This window comes from Macaca nemestrina, chromosome 9 (genome assembly GCF_043159975.1).
Source record: "Macaca nemestrina isolate mMacNem1 chromosome 9, mMacNem.hap1, whole genome shotgun sequence".
Lineage (NCBI taxonomy): Eukaryota > Metazoa > Chordata > Mammalia > Primates > Cercopithecidae > Macaca > Macaca nemestrina.
This window is the reverse complement of record NC_092133.1, coordinates 108,398,345-108,416,192: the sequence shown is the minus strand read 5'-3', so window position 1 is coordinate 108,416,192 and position 17,848 is coordinate 108,398,345. Positions and strand designations below refer to the sequence as shown.

General features: G+C 46.7%; 1 protein-coding gene across 7 annotated transcripts in view; it reads left to right on the top strand.

Moving 5' to 3' along the window:
• Positions 1 to 7,307, top strand: part of LOC105495960 (cyclin Y) — a 314,134-nt gene extending 306,827 nt beyond the window's left edge. For 6 of the 7 annotated variants that reach the window (XM_011765885.2, XM_011765882.2, XM_011765886.2 and 3 more), the window contains 2 exons: positions 1,657 to 1,819; positions 4,707 to 7,307. In XM_011765885.2, the coding sequence (XP_011764187.1) occupies positions 1,657 to 1,819; positions 4,707 to 4,823 (280 nt within the window). In that variant the 3' untranslated portion in view covers positions 4,824 to 7,307. The remainder of the gene's footprint in view (positions 1 to 1,656; positions 1,820 to 4,706) is intronic. The other variant, XM_011765887.2, reaches the window with a different exon arrangement.
• Positions 7,308 to 17,848: the final 10,541 nt, after the last annotated feature.

Below are 17,848 nucleotides of genomic sequence, written 5' to 3'. Positions count from 1 at the left end.
TTCTGTCTCCCCAGAGCCACTGGCCTTGCTCAGCCCCAGCCTCCCTGCCTGCCTCCTTACCGCTCCTGTCCTTTGTCACAGCAACTTGAGCTGGTGTGGAGCCCTCCTCAGTGCTTTATAGCTGAGTGCCATGACTCATCGGCAACAGCCATAGGGGTCTCGGGACATCACTCAGGACAGGATGGTGCCTGTGTGTGGGGCTCAGACCCGAACCGGCAGCATTCAGCAGAGTTGGCGGGACGTGACTCAGAATGCTGAGGCTGGGATCGGGGTCAGGAGGGTGGAGGCCCTGCACTAGGGCCCTGGCTTCACTCACAGGAAATGGTGACTGTGCATTCTGGCTACCTGCAGCAGGTTGAAGGGGACCCACTCTACCTGAAATACCCCTCCTCAGCCCTGGTTCCTCTCTGCCAGAGCTCCTTGCTTCTGTCACCTCAGTTCAGCTCTCACTGCTGTGGGAAGCCGTCTGAGAGGTCACGTGCTGGGGGCCAGGCATGCAAAAGCAGATGTTGCAGTTTGTGGCTATGAGGAGACCAGTTCAAGAGGCTGAGTTCAGCAGCCACATGCTGCATAGTATGGGCAAGGACAGGAAGTGCCTGGAGGATGCGCGGTGGGTGGGCACCCCTGGGGGCTTCCTGGGGAGAACGTGCTGAATCTGGGTGCCTGACCCAGGACCGGTGCTCCACAGATAGTTCCCTCACTGAGAAGGTTCCCCACCCAGAGGAACTATCCAGAAATCAACCTAATTTGAAAGATAGCTGACACAAGAAGTTCTCAAAGTAGAAGTTTTTAAATTTCTCCCAGCAACCCATCAGCATGTAGATGGGCTGGCGGGGTGGGTCTCAGCACCTCCTCTCCTGACTTACCTTTTTAGTTGAGTGGTTCTCAGAGTGTGGCCCCGAGGCAAGAGCCTCAGCCTCACCATCACCAGGGAACTCCTTAGAAATGCACATTCCCAGGCCCCACCCCAGACCTACTGATCCCCACAGTGTGAGAGTGAAGCCCCATGTCTGTTCTAACAAGCTCACCAGGCGATGGAGTGCATGCTCAAGTGTGGGAACTACTGCTTCCATTCTTCCCAGCTTGTGAGTTCTCTTTCTAAGAGACTGAGGCAGAGACTGGACACTCCCCCCCCATAATCCCTGCCTTTTGCCTAAGAAAGCGTATACACAGTTCCTCCCCTCTTTTCTCCCTGGAGGCAGGGAGGGGCCACCAAGGAAACCAAGGTCCTCTAGGTCTGCAGAGGCCGAGTGTTTTCCTCTGGGGCCCTGCCGAAGGACCCTCACTGGACTCTACATGGCAGCTCTTGGCTGCTCCATCCACCCTGTGTTAGCAGCCTGTCCTCACGGAGACCTGCAGCCAGAGCCTGCTATGTGTGTGTTAGATCTCAGTGAAGTGATTCACCCTGAAACCCTTCCTGGTGATGATCCCAATTAATCAGTCCTCATCCTGGGCACCAGATCAAGTGGATTTGGCTTTTAATCCCAATATGGTGGTGAGACTGCAACTCTGGTGTCCAGACAGACATTTAATTAGATCACTGGTCTCCCTGGTGGATGCAGTTTTCTGGACTCAGGTCTCCAGCAACTTGCCTTGGCAGGCCATGCGGCCTGGTGTGGTGGCTAAGCACAGGCTATTTTTGTCTTTGCTTTGCAGGAACGAGCTAGAGCGACAGTTTCTTGAATTGCTGCAGTTCAACATCAATGTTCCTTCCAGTGTCTATGCCAAGTATTATTTTGATCTTCGTTCCCTGGCAGAAGCGAACAACCTGAGCTTTCCCTTGGAGCCCCTGAGCAGGGAGAGGGCTCACAAGCTTGAGGTAAGATGCTTTAAAACAGCATTTTGTGGTGCAGTGTTGCTGAGGCATCATCTGAGGACCAGGGATGTATGTGGTCACACTGATCATTTTCCCCACTACATGATGTAAAATAAAGATGAGCTACTAGGATATATAGCTGGGCAGTTCATTATAATTTGTCCTTCTTTTTTCTTTGAGACAGAGTCTCACTCTGTCACCCAGGCTGGAGTACAGTGGCGCGATCTTGGCCCACTGCAGTCTCTGCCTCCCGGGTTCAAGCAGTTTTCCTGCTTCAGCCTCCCAAGTAGCTGGGATTACAGGTACCTACCACCACACCCAGCTGATTTTTTTTTATTTTTAGTAGAGACGGGGTTTCACGATGTTGGCCAGGCTGGTCTCAAACTCCCGACCTCAGGTGATCCACCCGCCTTGGCCTCCCCAAGTGCTGGGATTACAGATGTGAGCCACTGCACCTGGCCAACCGCTTCATATTTTTAATAACCAGTTTAATATCACTTAATAAACATAGTTTTTTTTTTTTTGAGATGGAGTCTTGCTGTGTTGCCCAGGCTGGAGTGCAGTGGCGCAATCTCAGCTCATCACAACCTCCACCTCCTGGGTTCAAGTGATTCTCCTGCCTCAGCCTCCCTAGTAGCTGGGACTACAGATGTGCGCCACTGTGCCCGGCTAATTTTTTTTGTATTTTTAGTAGAGACATCCAGGATTTCATTATGTTGGCCAGGCTGGTCTAGAACTCCTGACCTTGTGATCTACCCACCTTGACCTCCCAAAGTGCTGGTATTACAGACATGAGCCACCGCAATTCTATTTTGAAATAAAATATTTTTTAAAACCCTTATCTTTGCAGATAGGTTTAAAAAAATTATAAGTCCCCCCAAAAAGCATTTCCCACCAGATAAGCCCCTCAAAAAGGTATTTCTCAACATGCACTTTTATAGGGAAAAGCTGCCAGATGATATTAACAATTGGGAATCCAAAAAGGTTTGATTCTGCTTTTGATTTTTTTTTCCAAAATATTTTTTCCATAGCCCAGTTAGAGCTGAGGGCAGCACCACCAGTCTTGGTCTGGGTTTTGGGCCATCGTTAAGCTGTGTAACTTTGGGTCTCATCACAGCATATTTGTATGTGCCTCTACCTCATATGCTCACCAGGCTCTTCCCACTTGACCTTTTGGCAGGAGGAAAAGGGATGGGGTGGTAATGAAGCAGGATCCCTGGGGAGAGACCCCTCCTCCAGAGAGGGTGTGCCCCAGCTTTTCCCCTCTGCACCTTTGTCCCCAGTCCTGCCTTGGTCTCATCCCACAGAGCCTTTCCAAGTAGTGGATGGCACAGTCGTGTTCCCAGCTTGTGAGACCCAGAGGTCTTCGTGCTGCCCATGCCACTGCCCATCCCAGGTGGGATGTTGTCACTCAGTGCAAGTTGGTGTGGCATTGTGATGGCCTGGCCACACGGTGGTCTAGAGCTGGGAGAAGAAAGCTGTTACGGATTACATGCTTAAGAAAGGAAAATGTTAAATAAAAATTTAAAAAGTAATATGTTAATTCCAAGAAGTAAACCATAGAAAAGACTGGATGCATAGCACTGGTTAGAAATAAAAATCCAGTGAGCGTTTCAGAACTCAACCATGCCCCTGTGATTGTGTGCCGGCCTTTGGAATGGAAAGCCCACCCAGTCTCCCAGTTATCATCTATTCGAGGAAAAAATGGAAAACCCTCCCTCTGCAGGATTTCCTGCAAGGCAGATGTTGTGAAGCCTTCGCAAGCACAGATGTGAGGTAGAATCTGGCTTTCCCTGAGAGCGTGAGCCCCCTCTCAGCCTGTGCTGCGGTCCCTGGTCCCCCTTATCACCAGCCATGACTCCAGTGGCTACTTCAGTGCTGATGAGACAAGCCGGAGCTCCTGGCAGCTACACAGCTCTGCAGGGAAGCGAGTCTGTGTTCTCTGCTGAAGAATATATGGGGCTCTGGGTCAGCCACCCTGAGAGCACAGGCCCAGGTTGGTGGAGTTGGTACCTGCCGTTCCCTCTGTTAAGTTTCTGCCAGTGCGGAGAAGGGAGAGCTCACCTGCTTCCGGGGCTGCTGTGCCACGGGCCCTAGGGTTTCACCGGGCCAGAAGAGAAGGCCAGTCTGTCCTGACAAGGCTGCTCTTTCTCTTCTCCAAATAATCAAAGCCTTCCCACGACTCAGACCATCCCCTCCTGGGACAGCGGGCTCAGCTTTTGTCATCAGCTGGTTCTAGCCACACCCAGTGGCAGCCCTGGGAGAGTTGTTCCCAGGGTAGCACGGCCCCTGTCCTCATCACCAAAGTGTTAATTATCTGCACATCTTAATGTTTTTGTGATCCTCCTAGGTCCCTCTTTCAGCAACCCTCTAGAGGTGACTTAAGTCCTCCATCCTTTTCTGCGGAGTCCCTAGCTGGTGGTCTGGCTGCAGCTCTCCTTGCCGACGGTGGCCGAGCTCTCCTCCTTGTGAGGCTCAGCTGCAAGCCTGTGCTTGACGCCAGCCCTGCCAGGATGGTGCTGTTCTTGCCCCGCTTGCAGATGAGGATGCTAAGGATTCGAAACAGCACCCGTGGGGGCAGGGCCGTCCCACACCCCTAGGGTGGGGAGCCAGCATTGACCCTGGTTGGGCCAATTGCAAGGTGACACTGTCCTGTTATTTCACATCCTGAGAGTCTTTTCTTAGACCGTGAGCTCTTGGGAAACAAGAGCTGAGTCTACACTCCCTTCATATCTCCCTGCGGCCAGCAGAGAGCTGGGCTGTGGGCTGGAGCTCCAGAGGGGCAGGGGCTCTGCCTGTCCATGATGCAGCACCCTCGGCGCCCAGGACGAGTGAGCAATGGGCGCAGATATGGCCCGCCCTGACCCACACTGTCTCTCTTGCCCCTCAGGCCATCTCTCGCCTCTGCGAGGACAAGTACAAGGACCTGAGAAGATCTGCGAGGAAGCGCTCAGCCAGTGCAGACAACCTGACTCTGCCCCGGTGGTCCCCGGCCATCATTTCCTAACTGCGGAGGCCCGCCGGAGGCCACACCATCCCTTAGTTTCTCCTTCAGTTTGAGAAAAGACAGACTTGGGGTGGGTTTGTTTTTGTTTTTTCTTTCCTTTTCTTTTTTAACGCATAGTTCCGTCAGGCTGCCTGGATGAGCGCCCACGCAGCAAGGCTTGGAGGAAGCGTCAGTACCCTGGAGGTCCCAGCTGGCTCTCACCACTGTCAGCAACAGCACTTCCTTTGTGGAGGAAGCAGACTCCAATCCTGCAGGAGGAAATAAAGGGAAAGGGAAGTCGTGGAGAGGCAGGGAAAATGATTAAGCGGCCCGGCCCTCTGGAGTCCCCGTGGGGGCGGTAGCTGAAGTTGGTGAGCGCAGCGGTGGATGCAGAGCTGGCTGCACCCAGGGCTGGACCGGTGTGTCCTGTAAGACTTCTTGCATTCCTTCTGCTGCTTTTTTGGGATGGGGGGGATTTTTGTTCGTTTGTTTTTGCCCTGTTTTGATTTTGGTCCCACAGAGCAGGGGATGTAGTTTGTACCCACCATGGCGCAGACTTCCAAATAAATAGTACTGGTCATTTCTCTCCGCACTATTTCTGCGCGCTGTCTTCTGAGCTTTCTTCCTCACCAGTGGGCTGTGCTCGTTCCATTTCTGTACACCCTCATTTTATACCGTTTTTCTTCAACAATGGTGAAATTGACTGTAGTGCTGAACCAAAAGTATCCCTTTCCCTCCTTATTCCTCACCCCAAGAGCATTCTAGATCACATGGGTGCTTGTGCCTTCCGATTTTCTTGCATTTGTTTTTTTCCTGACCTGAAGTTGTTGTTACAAAATCAGTCAGACTTCGTGGGCTGAAGGACACTGTGCAGCAGAGGGTGTCCCCGTGAGAGTTCTGCAGAGTGCTGGGCGTGCACCCGAAGCTACCGAGTAGGAGCCATTTCTTTGTACCCCTGCCTAATCCATTCCTCTCCTTCCAAGTCCATTGTTGCAAGCAATATTCTTCTCAATTTTTATATGTTCACTTTAAATCAAAGTTAGTCTATTTGTATAAAATTTTTTAAAAATCTAAAATAAAAAGAAAAAAAAACAAGGGTGGGTTGGGTATTCCAGTGGGAAGATCATTGAAGGGAAAAATGTTACTATTTACTGAGGTATTTTTCACAGAATGACTGAATTTAAAAAAACTCAACTTGCAATTTCATTGTGGGTGCTTAGAGAAGTTCTACAAAATTCAAACTGTGAAGGTTTATGCTTCATTAATTATGACCATACTTTTTCATTTTCTGACGATCCCTGATTTCCTTATGGGCTCAATAAGAATCTTTTATACCAAGTAAAATAAAAGAGTTAATGATAGAATATCAAATAGTGAATTTGATATGAAATCTAAGAATGTGAGTCACTTGCATATGTAATACTTTGGGTTTTTGCATATTTTCTTAGGTCACAGTGACAGGTTTCTGAGTTGTTTCCTTTTTCAAGTCTCTGGGAGGCCAGTGGCAGCAGCAGGTCTGTGTTTCACCTTCTTCCCATGTGAGCTTGGAAAACTTTGGCATTTTAATTAGTATTGAATCATGTACCTGATCCCCAAACATTGCCTGCTCTCAATGAAACATGCTCTGGAAATGGAAGGGACTCAGAAAGTCAGAATCCCAAGAACTCCAAGCCAAAAGTGTTAGGTTTTAGTGAAATTTGTGTCAAGTATAAGCATACCTGTTTGGGCCAGAATTATTATCACAGCCTTTCTGGCCCAAACTTTCAAAAGCAAATAAACAGAATATAAAACATTAATTATCTTTCCATTGTAATTGTGATGATCTACTCTGTGTGGGTACCAAAATCAGCTTCTCTCTTCAAGTCAGAGCTGAATTTAGAACTTTAAATGCAGGTCTAAAAATGTAGAAAATAGCATTTTATATTCCCTAATCTATATAGCTGAAAAAGGGATGTATTTTCTTAGCTGAATATGAATACCTCTTAAACATAAATTAGTTCCTCTCCAGTAAAGTATCTTATTTTACCAATCCATTTCAGGAAAGAGGTTCTGCTGCCTTAATAGCAGAATTTTATTTTTATCCCTTTTATTTGAATGAGAGATTTGAAAATTGAATTATGTAAATATTTCTATGCATCTGCTATTATTTTGTGGAGTTTATTAAACTACTTTAAAAAATTGTATAGTCTATTTATTGTATATATGTACATACAGTCTGATACCTAAAATTTAAAGTGGATTCCATAAAACCGGACTCAGTCTTGTTTAGACTACTGAATACTGTTTTAGCCTGTGCCCTCGACTCTACCTCTGTATAGGAAAATTTTCCATATTCATTAATTAGTATTGATCTGTATTAATTGGTTATGTTTCTTGCACTAAGGATGTTTAAAACTGCTGTAAGTGTAGATTTTAGTTTTACTGGCAGGATGAATCACTTGACACATAGTAGATACTTGAGGTTCATTTTCTTTTCTTTTTCTACATGATGATGAATAGTTATGTTTTCTTCTCTGATTTGTTCAAAGTTTGCCAAAAGAAAACACACAACCAGTACAGTACTTATTGATAAATCGTAGTTGACTGTAATTTGTTTGTAAGGCGAATTAATGCTCTACAATTAAAGCTGGATTACTGTTGAGGAACACATTGTCTTAGTGTAGTTTTTGAATGGAAAGTTTTTATCATTAATGAAGGATGAAGGAAATGACACAATTTGTTACTTTAATATTAGATTTGATTTAAACAAATAAAGTCATTGGGACAATAAATATATATCCCGATGAATCTTTTTTATTATTTGTTTTACATTTTCATTCTTTTTTTTTTTTTTTTTTTTTTTTTAACTAGAAAAAGGGAAAGAAGAAGTCAGGAGTTTAAAACCAAATGGGAGGGCAGATGAGAAATCCTGCCAAAACCGGGATGTGCCCTCATGCACGAGGTGAGCCCAGAGGTGGGGGCACCCATACCTGCCTCCTCTTCTGGTCTGGCTCTCCTGCCTGCCTTCTCTCGGGCTTGGGCAGAGCCATCTCCATTCTGGGGTTTCCTTTAAGCCAAGCTGCAAAGCAGAATTTGGGGAGTGAATGATTTAAACTTTTCCTGCTGCTTTTGGTAACTTCTCACCTGGGGCCGTATCTTACAGATTTGATTGTTTTTTTTGTTTGTTTGTTTGTTTTTGAGATGGAGCCTCGCTCTTGTCACCCAGGATGGTGTGCAGTGGCATGATCTGGGCTCACTGCAACCCCCACCTCCCGGGTTCAAACATTTCTCCTGCCTCAGCCTTCCGAGTAGCTGGGATTACAGGCGAGCACACCATGCCCAGATGATTTTTGTAGTTTTAGTAGAGACAGGGTTTCACCATGTTGGCCAGGCTGATCTCGAACTCCTGACCTCAAGAGATCCATCCGCCTCAGCCTCCCAAAGTGCTGGGATTACAGGCGTGAGCTACCGCGCCTGGCCGAGATTTGAAATTTTTAAAAAATAAAACACGATTCCTGGTTATTGTAGGTATCTAATAAATGTTAAATAAATACATACATAGAACAAAGTAGTGCCTGCCTTCCTGCTGTGTTTTTTGTTGGTATGTTGAGATAAAATTCAGTAGGTTTTATGGATGCTCAGTGAACCAGTTCTTTGCAAGAGCAGTGGTAGAAAGTGGTATTGGCCCTGTGTTCTTGAGCGACTCATGCAGGTATGAGAGCTGCTCCAGCAATTGAGAAAAGTGGCACAATAGAGACCTAATAGAACATGTCGCCTTCATATTGATACCCCATTTTGTCTGAAATCACTTTATCTCCCTTGATGTCATTGGAGTCAGTGTCTTGGGTGGGTCTTAAAGACATTATCTTCTGAAAAGTCAGCCATAATGAGGTCCTACCCTTGTTGAAAAAGAGAAGGAAACAAGAAACATGCTCTCGCACTGATACAGGAAAAGGATACTTCAGTTTATATATCTTTTTTTTTTTTGAAACAGAGTCTTACTTTGTCACCCTGCCTGGTGTGCAGTGGCACAATCATAGCTCACTGTAGCCTGAAACTCCTAGGCTCAAGTAATCCTCCTGCCTCGGCCTCCCTAGTCTCAGCCTCCCTGGGATGAAGGGTGTGTGCCACCATGCCCACCTAATTTACTTCTTATTTTTTATTTTTTGAAATGGAGTCTCGCACTGTCACCCAGGCTGGAGTGCAGTGGCACGATCTCAGCTCACTGCAACCTCCGCCTCCCAGGTTCAACTGATCGTCCCTCTCTCAGCCTCCCAAGTATCTGGGACTGCAGGCAAACACCACCAAACTCAGCTAATTTTTGTATTTTTCGTAGAGATAAATTTTTGTATTTTTCACCGTGTTTGCCAGACTGGCCTCGAACTCCTGACCACAAGTGATCCTGCCACTTCTGCCTCCCAAAGTGCTGCGATTACAGGTGTGAGCCACCACACCTAGCCAGGCTAATTTATTTTTAAATTTTCTATACAAAGGGAGTCTTGCTTTGTTGCCCATGCCGGTCTTAAATTCCTGGCTTCAAGCGCTCTTCCTGCCTCACCCTCCCAGGGTGTTATGTCTTAAGCTGCATGGATTTCAAGGCAAGGCCTGCAAACAGCTTGGTTAAGGTGCTGACTTGCTGTTATTGAATGCAGCGCCCTGTTAGAGCTGTTGCACCCAAACAGGGCTAGGGAGATGCCCAGGAGTACTTACAGTCACAGTGGTGGGGCTGGGGTTTATACCTCCAAGTCGGCGGGCTCCCTGCCTGTTTTCCTGTTAGATTTTCTTACTAAGTTTGCATATGTGAAGGGGCTAAAGGTCCTGTCTGTCGCTCTTCTCATCAGTGATCAACCTCAAAATGAGCTTCTTAATCTGGCAGCTGCTGTCTGTGTGCACTGCGGCAGGTCTGAGCTGGGCACAGCACCCGGGTGAGGACTTGTCCTGGCAGCTATATCTGTCCTTCGTAGGTTTTTGTGAAAAGAGTTCTGCAGAACCTGTTACAGTGAGAAGTGAACTCAAACGTGATGCCTGACTTAATGATGTTCAGATTCTACAGGTCTCAATAAACTTCCCCGTGTCCTTTAAGGGACTTCGTTTCACTGAGGGGCGTTCCTTTTAAGAATTTTTGTTTATATAAATAAGTTATTTCAAATAAGGGATAAAAGAATGGCATTACAAAATGTAGTTTGGGATAGAAGTATTAAATGTAGTGAGAATTTATGCCTAAGATGTTAACATTGGCATGGATTTGTATTGTCATGGAACCTTGGGTTTTAGTCTCAGTCCAAAAGATTAACTTGCTCTGTGACCTTGGACAAATTACTTGACCTCTCTGGACCTCTCAATGACCTTGGCTGTGAGGGAGACTCTTGTTTTCATCACCTGTCTTAGTCTGTTTCTGAACATGCTCTTCTCAGCCATTCAGTCACAATTGTTGGACGCTCCTCTAAATGTAGCAAGACTGGACATAGTAAAAGCCAAGTGCAAGCCTACCGGTGACAGAAAACCCAGGACGAGGGGAAGTCGGTTGTGTTCTGCAGGCCCTCTCCTAAAGAAGGGTGGCCATGGGTAGAAGCAGCAGGTCTTACAGGACCTGGGTACCCAGTTTTCCGCTGCTGTCCCTCCTTCCCCAGCTCTCCCCAGTACAGCTGAATGAATGCCCAGCGTGGCCTCTAGTTGGCCGTTCCTGGACCTGTTTTGTGAGTTCTTGTTCACATTGGTGGATCCTGGAAATCTCGAAACAATGGAGGTGGGTGTGTGAATCCACTGCCAAGTGCCTCTGTCCTGAAGAGGATGCTGTGTCATTTCTGTGAGCTCAGGAAGCCAGTCTCGGAAGGTAAGGATTTTGCACCTCCTCCCATACAGACACCAGCATTGGGTGGGGGCAGTGCGTGGTAATGATGACTCTGCAGGGGCAGGATCCCCCAGGACCAGGCCCTGGTGCAATGTAGTGGGTATGTGGTCTGGCGGGTCTCATGGCTGTGATCCATCCTGAGTCACTTCATCTTTAAAGCAAAGAAATGTGTGACTTCCAGAGCCTTTCCCCTAATATCCCATTATGGTTATGCTGGGTTTTGCAGGAGCAACCTCGAGACTAATGAGAGGTTTAGTCACCCCTGCAATCTTTGAAAAACAACAAATACAGGATGTGGAAAAACCGAGAGTGAGGCACCCAGACCCCCGAATGCTGGGTAGCTCCTTCCCTAGTTTATGCAGCATCTTGTGTTGAGCTGCGGCCCCTTATGTGTAAGCAAAACTCAAAACAAAATTCCTGTTCTAGAATATTATCTAGAAAACGTGTACTGGTTTTATACTGATGTAATTCCTTCAACAAATATTGAGCTGGACACTGTCTAATTCATGTTGGGGATGGATGTGGCAGAAATAGACGAGGTCTTGACTTTCTTTGGGGATGTTCTAGTGGAGCAGCTGGTCAAACAAGTTAGTGTGTAAAAAGGATTGTGGTAAGTGTCAGGAGGGAAATTGAGTGGTTATGATAGTAACTAGGAGGTGGCAGCTTGGTGAACATGATCTTTTGAGTGGACATCTCCGTGGAAGAGATGGGGAGAAGGAAAGATGATTGGAGATGGGGATGTGGTTGGAGAAGAGCTGATCAGCCCAGGCCTCACAGGCATTGCTGAGGAACACAGATTTGAAGACCGATGGGAAACTACGGTAGAATTTAGTTAGACTGCACCATGCCAGGTACAGTTCTGGTGCTCAAGGAGTGGGTGTGACAGGCAGCACGGTTCCCACCTGGACGGCCACAAGCTGGAGAGAAGGGCCACATGCACTTCAGAGGTTACACACAGGAAAAGAAAGACCAGTTCTTGTCACACTTCTGGGATGAACCATCGGTAAGTTGTAACGGATAATGTGTTCCTGAGGTTAGTCCAAATCCTGAGTACCCATAATCTACCATGCAACATACATGATGGGACTGTGTCAAGATGAAAAACCCGGGCCCCTGCTCTCAAAAGCTGTGTTTGGGCTGGATCAATGAAAACAGACACGTTTTCATCATAAACACATCTTCATCCTAGCATGGACATGAGGTGGAATCTCTGAACCTGTCTTTCCTAATAAAAATATAGACAAAGCGGTTCTTGAACATGATTTCTTCCTGCAGACACTCATGGGTTGTATAGTCATTTATCTTGTGTTCAGTATTTTTTTTTTTTTAGTACCTTGAAGCTAATGTGATTTCTACCAAGAAAATCTAGGAGAAACAATTGGAAAATTATAAGAATTCAGTAAGATTATAGTTACAAGATTAATACACAAAAATTGAGTTATCCAATTTACCAGCAGTAACCAATTAGAGAATATAATGGAGATGGCATTCAAAACAGCAACAAATTGTTGCTATTTTGCTGCACATGCCTATAGTCTCAGCTACTCAGGAGGCTGAGGCAGGAGGATCACTTGAGCCCAGGAGTTCGAGACTGCAAAGAGCTGTGATGGCGTCACTGCACTCCAGCCTGGGTGACAGAGCAAGACCTTGTCTCGTAAGGAAAAAACCCAGACAACAAAATGGCAACAAATTATATCGAAGAACAAAAACATTTATTAAATGCTTATAGTGTGCCCTGCACAGTTTAAGCACTTAGCATTTGTTAATTCATTTAATCCCCATAACAATTTCATGAGGTAGCTGCTGTTATTCCCAGATGAAGGTGCTTATTAGGCTTGGAGAGGTGAAAACCCTGGTCAGTAAGTGGTAGAGCCAGAAAACCTGATTCCAGAGGCTTTTTTTAGAGGCAGGATCTCACTGTGTTGCCCAGGCTGGCCTTGAACTGGACTCAAGTGATCCTCCTGCCTTGGCCTCCCAGAAGGCTGGGATTACAGGCATGAGCCACTGCACTTGGCCCAATCCAGAGCTTTTTTCTCATCACTCTGCTACGTGGTCTTTCACTGCCACCGATTAGGGAGAAACCCATCTAGAAACATGCTATGCTGGATTGAGTAGTGCCCTCTAAAAATTCATGCCAACCTGAAATGTACAGATGTGACCTTTTTTGGAAATAAGGTCTTTGCAGATGTAATTAGTTAAGATGAGGTCATATTGGACTAGGGTGGCCTAAATCCCTGTAAGGAGAGGGGGGTCGGCAGACACAGGGCCAGCACACTGTGGAGGTGAAGGCAGAGGTTGGAATGATGCAGCCATAAGCCAAGGAATGCCAAGGTTGGCCAGAGCCAGCAAAAGCTGGAAGAGACAAGGAAGAATCCTCCCCTGGAGTTTCCAGAGCATATGGCCCTGCTGGCACCTTGATTTCAGACTTCCAGCCCCCTAGTGACAAATTAAATTTCTGTTTTTGTGAGCCATCCAGTGTGTAGATATTTGTTATGGCAGCCCTAGGAAACCGACACAGGTGCAATTCCTAAATCGAGAAAATGCCGGCCGGGCGCAGTGGCTCATGCCTGTAATCCCAGCACTTTGGGAGGCTGAGGCGGGCAGATTACTTGAGGTCAGGAGTTCGAGGCCAGCCTGGCCAACATGGTGAAACCCCGTCTCTACTACAAATACAAAAAGTTAGCTGGGCATGGTGGTGCGCGCTTGTAATCCCTCGGGAGGCTGAGGGAGGAGAATCACTGGGACCCGGAAGGCAGTGGTTGCAGTGAGCCAAGATCACACCACTGTATTCCAGCCTGGCCACCAAGCGAGACTCCAGCTCAAAAAAAAAAAAAAAGAAAATGCCAAACTTTGCTGGCAGTCATCACGAAAAACCTGAATGAAAGAGACGTGCCATGTTCCTGAGTGGGAAGTCATAGGACCCGACAAATGTCACATCTCTTGTTCCCACTCCCCCTTTTGTCCAGTGTGTTCTCTAAGTATACCAAGTTCTGTTCCGATTCAGGAACTTTTTCTGCGTTGTTGTTTCTGTCTGGCATGCTTCCCCCCGATACCTGCATTGCTCACTCTTCTCACTATCTGCTGTTTTTCTTGTTCACTTGATTATTGTCTGGTGTGGCATTTTTCCAGAAACAAAGCACTGATCTCATATTTGGAGGTACTTCCAATTGTCAAAGCTTTCTTCTGCAACTCCCTGATGTAGGTAGAACAGCTGTTCCGTCCCTATCGCTTTTCAGTCAAGCCGAGGGCAGTGTTAGGGAAAGAGCAGTCTCAGTAGGGAAGCGTATCACAAATACGGGGGACTCTGGCCGTCAACTGAGGAAGTGTGAACAGTGTCAGTCTACAAATATATGCCTTAAACGTAACATTTTTCCGGAAACACAGTACTGATCTCATATTTTGAGGTACTTCCAGTTTTCAAAGCTTTCTTCCTCATCTCCTCTGCAGCTCCCTGATGTAGGTAGAACAGACGTCTGCTTCAATGCCATGTCCTCACAGTCCTCCTCTGACCACCGCCCTCCGCCTGGGGAAGGGGACCTCCTTGTTGCTCTTGTGTTGCCCAACCATAAGCCTTGCCCAGCTCTCCCCACTATCTGCTGTTTTTCTTGTTCACTTGATTATTGTCTCGTGTGGCATTTCCCAGAAACAAAGCACTGATCTCATATTTGGAGGTACTTCCAATTGTCAAAGCTTTCTTCTGCAACTCCCTGATGTAGGTAGAACGGCTGTTCCATCCCCATCACTTTTCAGTAGAGCTGAAGAGCAGATAGGCTAGGTGACTTGTCAAGGTCGCGTCATCCGCAAGCAAATATCTTGCAGTTAATCTACAGCTGCCCCTAGAACCACAGAGCGTGGCAAGCCCTCCTGCACCTAGAATGCTGACCCATTCCCCACTGAACCCCAGGACCCGATACATGCCAGGCCCTGTCCAGTGAGTGAGTGGATGGGGTGAGGCACAGGTCCAGAAGATCAGGACAGGAGTCAAGGCATAGTCAAATCTTGAGCAAAAGGAGCAAAGCTGGAGGTATAGAAATGGAGATAAAGTGGTTCTTGAACATCATTTCTTCCTGTAGGCACTCATGGGTTCCACAGTCATTTATCTCGTGTTCAGTATTTTTTTAGTACCTTGAAGCTCACGTGATTGCTGCCAAGAAAACCTAGGAGAAACAACTGGAAAACTACCAGAATTCATCACACCTGTGAGAATGGTATGGAGAAAAGGACGTCCCTTTGCACTGCTGTTGCGAAGGCAAATTATTACAGCCATTCTAGAAGACAACATGGAGGCTCCTAAAAAGACCTAAAAGAGAACTGCCATGTGATCCAGCAGTCCCACTTCTGGCTGTATATCCAGAAGAATCGAAATCAGTGTGCTGGAGAGACAGCTGCACTCCCATTAAAGCACTGTTCACAATAGCCCAGACAGGGAGGCAACGCAGGTGTCCATCACTATGTGAAATAAGCCAGGCACAGAAACAAATATCGAATCATTTCACTTACATGTAGAATCTAAAAAAAGCTGCACTCAGAAGTAGAAAAGTAGAGTGATGATTACCAGAGGATGGGAAAGGAGGAGGATGAACAAAGGGGAGAGCTTCACCAATGGGTACAAAATTTCAGTCAGCAGGAGTAAGCTCTAGTGATCTATTGCGCAAACAGCTACCATAATAAATGCATCGTGTATTCCAAAGTTGTAGATTTCAGTTGTTTTCACCACACACACAAATAACTACGTGAAGTGATGGACTTGTTCAATAGTTTGATTTAATCATTCCACAATGTAAAACATGTATCAGAACATATTGTACCCCATAAATATATACAATTGTGTGTCAATTAAAAATAAAAAGTAGAGCTATGAGGCAGCTTCAGGAAAGAGGCAGAGCTTGAAGCGGGTGTGTTGTAGAATCTGGATATGTAGAAAGGAAAGGAATTCCAGCAGGAAGCGCATAAACCAAGAGTCCGGAGCCCACCCGCTCAGCATTGCTGAGGACAGTGTTAGGGAAAGAGCAGTCTCAGAAGAGAAGCGTGTCACAAATACAGGGGACTCTGGCCGTCAACTGAGGAAGTGTGAACAGTGTCATTCAGTCTACAAATATGTGCCTTAAACATAACATTTTTTCCAGAAACGCAGTATTGATCTCATATTTTGAAGTACTTCCAATTTTCAAAGCTTTCTTCTTCATCTCCTCTGCGACTCCCTGATGTAGGTAGAACAGATGTTCTATCCCCATCGCTTTTCAGATAGCGCTGAAGTGCAGAAAGGCTAAGTGACGTGGCAAAGGTCACGTCATCAGCAACCAAACATGACTTGCAGTTAATCTACAGCTGCCCCTAAACCACAGAGCGTGGCAGGCCACACCTGTCACATGAATCTCCATGCACGTTGTCTTTGGAGAAAAGACAGCTGCAACATTTTAGCTTTAAAAAGTACTTAGCAAATAATGCACCTACAAGCAAGAATGGTGTCTGGGGATCCTGTTATTTTTATTGTTGCTGGATATAGAGCCCACACAGATGGTAAGTCTGGCTTATTAATGGCATTTTGCAGAAATCTACGAGTTACTATTTCAGAATTGCTGCCTGGCCCCCAAGTGACATCCCCTCCCCACCAGGTCTCAGTTTAAGAGCTTCAGAGAATCTGGAAACTCAGGGATTTCATGCGTAGTCACCACCTGTCCCCTCTCTGAGGCTGTGGCCCCTACTTTAGCAGGTATGGTTCTGCTGGACTGGAGTTTTATTTTTCTGAGCTTGCAGTTTCTCATTTTGAGGTTTGAGGTGTTTTTCCATCTCAAAACCCGCCCAGCCCATGACTTTCATTGAATGCCTCAGTAGGAATTTCCTTATTGTTCATGTCTTATCTCAAAAGTTGTGTCTTCACTGGCCTTTTCTGTGCAGCTCATCTAAAGTAGCACCAGTCCCTCTGTCTCACCCCATTGCTCACTGTCAGCCCTCCTGATTCGATTTCTTTGGCAGCATGTCATTTATCTGGTGGTACCCTGCTTATTCCTTACAATCTAAGTTGTGTGCCTCTCATCAAAGGCAGAGCCTACCCTTCCCCATCTGGAACAGAACGCTGACTTCCTTGCTTGCTAAGCAGGGGACAGTCTCTGAGCAAAGGGAAGAGCTGATCTCACACAGGGCCTTGGAAAGCATGAAGTTCAGGGATATCAGTGCCCGGAGCATTTAGGGATTGGTGGGCATTTGCCTATGTCAGCATGGTTACTTGAGCAAGACTTGTGGATTGCCTGGCCTTGGCTACTGATGTGAAATCCTTGTTGATCAAGGAGAATGGGTTTTAAATTGGTTCTGATGGTCACTTGTTTCTATGGCCAAATAACAACTAGCCCTCCCTAGGAGGATAGAAACTTCATATCCCCGGAGCTCAGTAAGAGCTCATACGCTCTGTGAAATCAAGGATCTTCTGTCTTGCTCATCTCTGCATACCAGAGCGTAGAAAAATGCCCACACTGGGTGAGTGAATAAAACAACCCAATGGGCTGGGCACGGTGGCTCATGCCTGTAATCCCAACACTTTGGGAGGCCAAGGTGGGTGGATCACTTGAGGTCAGGAGTTTGAGGCCAGCCTGGCCAACATGGTGAAACCCTGTCTTTCCTAAAAATACAAAAATTAGCTGGGTGTACCTGTAGTCCCAACTAGTTGGGAGGCTGAGGCAGGAGAATGGCTTGAACCAGGGAGGCAGAGGTTGCAGTGAGCCGAGATTGAGCCATTGTACCCCAGCCTGGGAGACAGAGCGAGACTCCTTCTCAAAACAAACAAACAAACAAAAAACTAATGAAGGACTGGCCCCAGCTTCTCCTGTGGTGGATGGAGCTGTGAGACCTTAACTTGGAAAGAAGGACTGAGCAAAGGTGAAAGATGGATGTTACTCTGTTATTGCAGAGGGCAGAACTGGAGCCAGGAATCAGCAAAAGTTTCTGAGACATGGATTTCCGCTCGGTATAAGGAAGACCCTTTAAGAGTTATAGTCGTGCAGAGTTAGAAACAGCCAGGGGCCACCTTCTCATAGGTTAACCAGCGGTTATTGTTGTCCGCTTGCTTTAGCACAAGCCTGTCATACAATGAGCTCCTCTGTGGAACCCCAGTATATACAGGTCAGAGGCACGCAGATCTGTGTCAGTGGAAGAAACTGTGGAGAGCCAGTTCCAGCCACATGGCAACCCCTGACACACCCTGACCAGACTTTACGTTTCT